Below are 7,774 nucleotides of genomic sequence, written 5' to 3' on the forward strand. Positions count from 1 at the left end.
CAGCTATGGGAGTAAGTGTGTCAGAAACAGTGAGATTGAGGAGAACCAGAAGAAATATATTGATGAGGAACTATTTAAACAGATACGGAAGAAGGTACAAATGATGGAATAAACAATGGAAGCCATTAAGAAAACAAATTATGCAAAGAGAGGGAGCCAGAAAAAAAAAGTGTATCAATGAGAAATAACTTGCACAACTATAGAAGAAAATGTAAAGATGAAAGAAGGAATTGAAACTACAGATAAAGAGGTAAAATAACATAAAAAGGCATTGCAAAATAGACAGGTTACAGCCAACATAGTACTACAAAGAACAGATGTGCATTAAAAATGCAATCCAGAACATTAGGTCTGAAATGGCAGAAGTGTGCAAAATGCTGGAAAGACACAAAAGTAGAACAGGAGAGATGGAACAGAGAGTCAGTGAGCTGGAAGACAAGGAGCTCAAAGGAAACATGTTAGAATAAAAATCAGAGGGAAGAAATAAAAAAAATTATGAAAACATTAGAATCATGTGGGATGACATAAAAAGGAACAACATACATATGATTGGAATTTCATAATACAAGAGGGACAGGGAAATCACTAAGAAAAATTTTGAGAAAGGTACTAGAAAACAATTTCTCAGGTATTATGAAGAAGAAAGGGATTAACATTCAAGAAGTTCAGCAAACATTGAATAGACTGTACCCAAAAGGAAAAACATCAAACATATCTCAGTCAAATTCCTCAAAACAAAAGATAAGGACAGGATACTAAAAGCATCATGAGAAAAACTAGAAGTAACCTACAAAGGAAAATCAATAAGATTAAGTTCTGATTTTTCAGCAGAAACCTAAAGACAATCAGAAGGTATTTACAGAAATTACAAAGAAAACTGTTGCAAGCTGAGGATACTATACCCAGCAAAGCTGTCCAAAAATAAAGGAAAATTAGATCCTTTGCAGAAAATAAGGAACTTTGAAGATTTGTGAAAACAAGACCAAATCTACAAAAACTTTCTAGGGAAGTCCTTCATGCAGAGATGCCAAAGGAAAATGGATAGGCCAGAGAAACTAAATACAACAAATGAAGAAACACAGCAAAATGGCAATCATAAAATCTAGTCAGTCAATAATGACATGTAATGTTAATAGACTGAATGCACCTATGAAGAAAAATAGTAATAAATTAAATAAACAAAGCCAATCAACATGTTATCTATTAAAGACACATCTAAAAACTAAGAGAAAGAAAGATAACTCAAAATCAAAGACTGGAAAAAGGAATACCAAAAAGAAAAAAAATGGCATCTACAAAAAAGCAGGAGTGGCAATAATAATCTTTGATAAAATAGACTTCAAAATGATAACCTGAAGATAAGGATAAAATACAAGGAAGGACACTATAAAATTATTAAAGGCACAATAGGTCAAAACAAACCTTGCTTAACATCTATACCACCAAAGGATAGATCTGCAAAAAATATAAAACAGAATTGAAGACAGCACCAAATAGTGGCAAAAGACTTTAACACACTACTCTCACCAATGGATAGATGAACTCAAAAGAAATTTAACAAAGATACAAAAGATCCAAGCAATACATTCAGCCAACTTGACCTTGTGGATATATTCTGAGTCCTGCACCCAACTAAAACTCAATTCAGTTTCTTCTCAAGTGCATATGATACATTTTTCAAATTGATCACATATTAGGGCACAAAGCGAGCCTCTACAAATTAAAAAACATTGAAATAAGAGAGATGCAAATCAAAACCACAATGAGATACCATCTCACTCCAGTACAAGTGGCAAAGTTTAACAAGACAGCAAGAAATAAATGTTGAAGAGGATGTAGAGAAATAGGAACTCTTGTACACTGTTAGTGAGATTGTAAAATGGTACAACCACTCTAGAAGGCAGTTTGGTGCTTTCTCAAAAAGCTGAACATAGAAATTCCATATGACCCAGCTATTTCACTGTTTAGAATACAATAGACTTTTAAATCTTGCAACTGGCAAAGTAAAAGTGGGTTGCATGTATAATCCACCAAATAATGATCTGGCCCATTTGAGACCTAGCTATTCCACTGCTTGGAATACAATAGAATTTTTAAATCTTCCAATTGGCAAAGTAAAAGTGGGTTTCATATATGTAACCCCAAATAAGGAACTGGTCAACTTGAGAATACTACAAACTTCCTGTAGTCATCATTGTATGATACACAAAAATAATTCATTACAGAATATTTGAGGTGAAGAGCGCAAGATTTTAGATCAATTTGGAGTTCAAGTTCTAATTAGAATATAATATTAACCATGATTCTGCCTTTCTGAGATGTCAAGTTTTGTTTTATTGTCTATTTGCTTTTCATTAAATCATTCATACACTTTTTATTTTATAGTTGGCTATAATTGATCAATACCATTTATTATAACACATCATCAAATCCTCACTGTACCTTGCATTTATTCACCCTATCCATCTATTCACTAATCTCAACAGCCTTATTTTAATAAAATAGAGTAAATATCTTTGACAAGTATAAAAAATAAAAGTACACATTACAAAGTAGAAAATGAAACATAAAAAAAAAATCACCACCACTTTGAGAAAAGTTTGGATTTTCTATTTTATGAATGTGTAAGCTAAATGACAAATATGTTTAATTCTCATGTGTATTTTGAGTTAAAATACAACTGGAAAAATTGGAAAACAAACAAACAAAGCAAAATTATGTGTTCTGAGGGTGTCTTAAAGAAGGAAGAATCAAAGAAATATGAAGGACAACCACCTGGACAACTGACTGGAAGAGATCTATCTTTGTTCCCATTCCAAAAAAAAAACGTGACCTAACAGAGTGTGGAAATTATTGAACAATATAATTGACATTACATGCAAGCAAGATTCTGCTGAAAATTATCCTAAAATGACCTGAGCAGTACATCAACAGAGAACTGCCAGAAGTGCAAGCTGGGTTTAGAAGAGGCTGTGATGTACTAGGGATATTATAGCTGTTAAGTGGACCTTGGCTGAAAGCAGAGAGTACCAGAGGAATGTCTATCTGTGTTTCATTGACTATGCAAAGGCTTTTGACTGTGTGGATCACAACAAACTGTGGCTGACTCTGAGAAGAAAGGGAATCCCCGAACATTTGATTGTGCTTATGCAAAACCTACACTTGGACCAGGAGGCAACCAACAGAACAGAGCAAGGAGATACTGCATGGTTCATAATCAGGAAGGGTGTAAGCCAGGGATGTATTCTGTCTCCATACCTTTTCAATCTATATGCAGAACAGATCATCTAGGAGGCTGGGATTTATGAGGAGGAATATGGCATCAGGATTGGAGGAAGACTCATTAACAACCTGTGTTATGCAAATGACACAACCCTGCTTCCTGAAACTGAGGAGGACCTGAAGTGGTTGCTGCAAAAGATCAAGGACTGCAGCTTTCAATATGGATAGAAGCTCAACAAGAAGAAAACAGATTCTCACCACTGAGCAAATTGAGAGCAGTATCAGATCTGGTGAAGAGATTGAGATTGTTAATAGCCTGAGTTTGCTTGGCTCCGCAATCAACACTCTTGGTACCAACAGCCAGGAAATCAAGAGATGAGTTTCATTGGGATAGTCCGCTGTCAAGGACCTGTCCAGAGTACTGAAGAGCAACGATGTCAGTCTGGAGACTAAAGTGCACCTGATCCAGGACATAGTCTTCGCAAAAGTTTGCTATGCACCAGAGAGCTGGACATTAACTAGGGATGGTAGAGAATTGATGCCTTTGAACTGTGCTGCTGGAGAAGAGTGCTGACTATACCATGGATTGCCAGGGAAACAAACAGTTTTGTCCTAGAGAGGGTGAAGCCAGGCTGCTCATTGGAGGCAAGTATTCAGAAGTTTCATCTGACATACTTTGGGCAAGTTGCAAAGAGGCACTGGTCCCTGGAGAGGGACATCATGCTTGGAAGGGTGGAGGGACAGAAAAAGAGAGGGAGACAATCAATAAGATGGATTGATACAACAACTGGGATAATGAGGGTAGGTGTGTCAGGGACAGGAAAGTTGGCACAGAATAGAGCAAGTTTCAGGGCTGTTACACATAGGGTCACTACAAACCACAAGTGGCATGATGGCTCATAACAACAACAACAACAACAACAACAACAACAGAAGCTATGAGTATAATTCACTGCATGCATGAGGAATATAAATACTAAAGAAAGTAGAAAATTTCATCTGCTTTACATGAGTTCATTTCAGTTCCCTAAGGTGAAAGGAACCAATTTAAACCCAGACAGCTCACCTTGGGAGAATGAAAGTAGCTTATAGCTTGATCAGTTCAGTTCAAAATTTGCTGGTTTTGGAACAAAAGGTACAAGTTCCTTATACTTTGTATTTATCTCTACCCAGAATGTGGCTTTTTCACATATATCTTCAGGTCTATACATCCATACAAAATAAGGAGCTAATACTCTAATGTTATTTTATCTCTTATGCTATTATGATTTTAGATTTCCTGAAGTCCCAACTTTTTGTTTGTTTGTCCTAATTAGGAATACTATCCTTTTGTTAATTTTAGTTTTACGTGTTTTTTTTACTCTGCACATTTCTCTAATCAGAAGTACAATAGCACTGAGGTAAGCTAGACCTTCTGGTGGTGGTGATGGTCTTGAACTTTCAATGGTTGAGAACTTCCTTCTTTTAAGATAAGTCAGTCAAGTTTTCAATTAGAAAAGAAAGGGGGGGGGAAACTTCTGGTAAACCAATTACTAAAAAGAGATGCAAATTTACAGAATGGGAAACTGATAGCTTTCTAAGCAAATGGAAATGTAGACCAGGAGGGACTCACAGAAGGGCAAGGGCTTTGCATGTGTGTTTAATCCAACTCCTCTATCCAGTTTCTTGGGTTTTAGTTACTCATTTCAAACAATGTTTATGGAATGTCTACTGTATTAGATGATATTTTGGGAGATAAAGGATATCTAAAAAAGGAAAATTACTGAAAATTCATTTTTCAACTAAATGCTTGGTTGTCCTAAATAGGGACATTATCTTTTCGCTCATTTTAGATTTATATGTATTTTAAGCAAAATACACATGCTTCTTTTATGACTTTTAAAAAGAAGACTATATTTTTATTTGCCAAATATAACACTTTTGTTGTTGTTGTTATGTGCTGTCCAGTCATAGTGACACGATGTACAACAGCCCTAAACCCTGCTCTATTCTGTGCCAGTCTCATTGCCTCTGACACACCCATCCCAATTACCCCAGTCACTGAATCAATCTACCTCATAGAGGGTCTTCCCCTCTTGCGCTGTCCCTCCACTCTGCCCAGCATGATGTCCCTCTCCAAAGACCTGTCTCTCCTTACAACATGTCCAAAGTATGTCAGGTGAAGCCCCAGAATCCTTGCCTCCAAGGAGCAGCCTGGTTTAACCCTCTCTACGATGAATCTGTTTGTTTTCTTGGCAGTCCATGGTACATTCAATACTCTTCTCCAGCACCACAGCTCAAAGACGTCAATTCTCCTTCTATCCTCCCTAGTCATTGTCCAACTCTCTGATGCATAACAAGTGATTGCAAAAACCATGGCCTGTATCAGGCGCACCTTAGTCTCCAGAGAGACACCGTTGCTCTTGAGTACTTTAGAGAGGTTCCTAACCACACTAGTGCTATATTGTTGTTATTGGAGAACAATATTAACACTAGTTCTTATAAAAGTCATTATGAACGGGACCAGACAGCACACTGTTACTTCCCTGACCTGTCTCTTGTACCCCTGAACTGCTCTTCTCCAGCAACTGGACTTCCCCTCTGCTACTAATGCATAGTGGTGCTTTTTGTTGACTTTAGTCGTTAGAGAAGCAGTGGAATAAAATTGAAATGTGTCAGTGAAGAAGAGGATGTTAGCAGTTAACGATGGATAGAAGATGTTTGAGCAGATTTCAATTCACTTCTAAAGCTTTAGAAATTTTCAGTTATGATGTTAGTACAATTAACAATACTAATACAACGTTAGCATAAGTTACTTCTCATATTTCTGAGTACTTGGGATAAACTATTATGTGTAAATATCATAGTAATTTAAATTAATTACTTAAAATTCAGTGTGTTACAGAGTTAATGGGTTTTCCTTTCTTTAGTCTTTCTAATGATCCTATGAGATGAGTCTTGCACAATTCTCAATTTGGGCAAAATTAATGGGTTTTTTAAAGTTTAAGTGCCTCTTTTCTTTATATAATTTATAAAGGGTCTTTCTTCCTAGATCTATTTGATAACTGACTATACTTCTAATCATTATGTGGTATGGCTTCACTGAGATTTGATGTCATAATTCCACATCAGTTCAATATTAATTTTGGGGGAGGAAATAAAAGTACACGTCCTACTAGAAAATGGTTAGAAAAATAATGCACATATAAAATATTTTATATCAACTTTTGTTTTTTTTTCTCCTGAGGTGAAAGCTATAAGCTGAATCATGTACTCAGGAAATCTAACGTCAAACACCAATTTCATCCTGGTGGGGCTCTTTGGTTCAGCAAATTATGCAGTCTTTCTGTACAGTCTGTCCTTCATCCTTTTCTTGATGGCCCTGGTTGGGAATGCCCTACTTATCCTCCTCATTCACAGAGATCCCCACCTGCACTCCTCCATGTACTTTTTCATCAGCCAGCTCTCGCTCATGGATCTCATGTACATATGTGTGACTGTCCCCAACATGCTTCTGGGTGAGGTCACAGGAAATAACGAAATTTCCCCTTTAGGCTGTGGAGTCCAGATGTTCTTCTATCTGACACTTGTCGGAGCTGAATTTTTCCTCCTTGCTGCCATGGCCTATGATCGGTACACAGCTATCTGCAAGCCTCTCCATTATCCACTGCTCATGAACCAGAGAGCTTGCCAGCTCCTCGTGTCTGGATGCTGGTTCCTGGGAACGGTTGATGGGGTGTTGCTCACCCCAGTTACTATGAGTTTCCCCTTTTGTCAGTCCAGGAAAATTATGAATTTCTTTTGTGAGGCTCCTACCCTGCTGAAGCTCTCTTGCTCTGACATTTCCCTGTACAAAACCCTCATGTACGTGTGCTGTGTTCTTATGCTCCTCATCCCTTTCTCCATCATCTCTGCCTCATATGCTCTCATTCTGCGTCTTATCCACAGGATGAATTCTGCCGAGGGTCGCAGGAAGGCTCTTGCTACCTGCTCCTCACACATGGTGGTTGTACTGCTCTTTTTTGGTGCCTCCATCTACACTTATCTGCTCCCCAGATACTACCACACAGCTAAGCAGGACATGTTGGTATCTGCATCTTACACAATCATGACCCCTGTGCTGAACCCCCTCATTTACAGCTTCAGGAACAAAGATGTCACAGGGGCTCTGAGAAGCCTCATACCATCAGGAATGAAATGGAGAAAAGTTGTAAATATTAAAACTTAGGAATTATCATCTCCTTGTTCTCATTCGTTTTTTCACTTCATCTCTCATCTCACTCAGTTATCTAATTTGTGAACCCAATTACCGAGTTCTCTCAAATCATCTTCCCTGTCATATATGTGGCATTTCTACTCTACACTCGTACTAATCTTGACTTACTGGTTACGCTTAAGATCCTCAGAGGCTTTTATCTCTGATGCAACAATCAACGTAATAAAGACAGGAAAGAATACCTTGTATCTTTTCTCCCCTACAAAATTTCTTGATTAAAGAGTAATATTTGAGGAGTTACAGCTTTAACCTTAAAAGTCCATTATTGTAGAATGAGTATAAGGATCCAAGCGGGGG

General features: G+C 37.4%; 1 protein-coding gene across 1 annotated transcript; it reads left to right on the forward strand.

Moving 5' to 3' along the window:
• Positions 1-6,469: 6,469 nt before the first annotated feature.
• Positions 6,470-7,429, forward strand: LOC102853913 (olfactory receptor 2T3-like). The gene has a single exon (XM_006893972.1). The coding sequence runs from the start codon at positions 6,470-6,472 to the stop codon at positions 7,427-7,429; it is 960 nt and encodes a 319-aa protein (XP_006894034.1).
• The last annotated feature ends 345 nt before the right edge of the window (positions 7,430-7,774 follow it).

This window comes from Elephantulus edwardii, unplaced genomic scaffold, assembly GCF_000299155.1.
Source record: "Elephantulus edwardii isolate Elephantulus edwardi_28Jun2011 unplaced genomic scaffold, EleEdw1.0 scaffold00133, whole genome shotgun sequence".
NCBI classification, from domain to species: domain Eukaryota; kingdom Metazoa; phylum Chordata; class Mammalia; order Macroscelidea; family Macroscelididae; genus Elephantulus; species Elephantulus edwardii.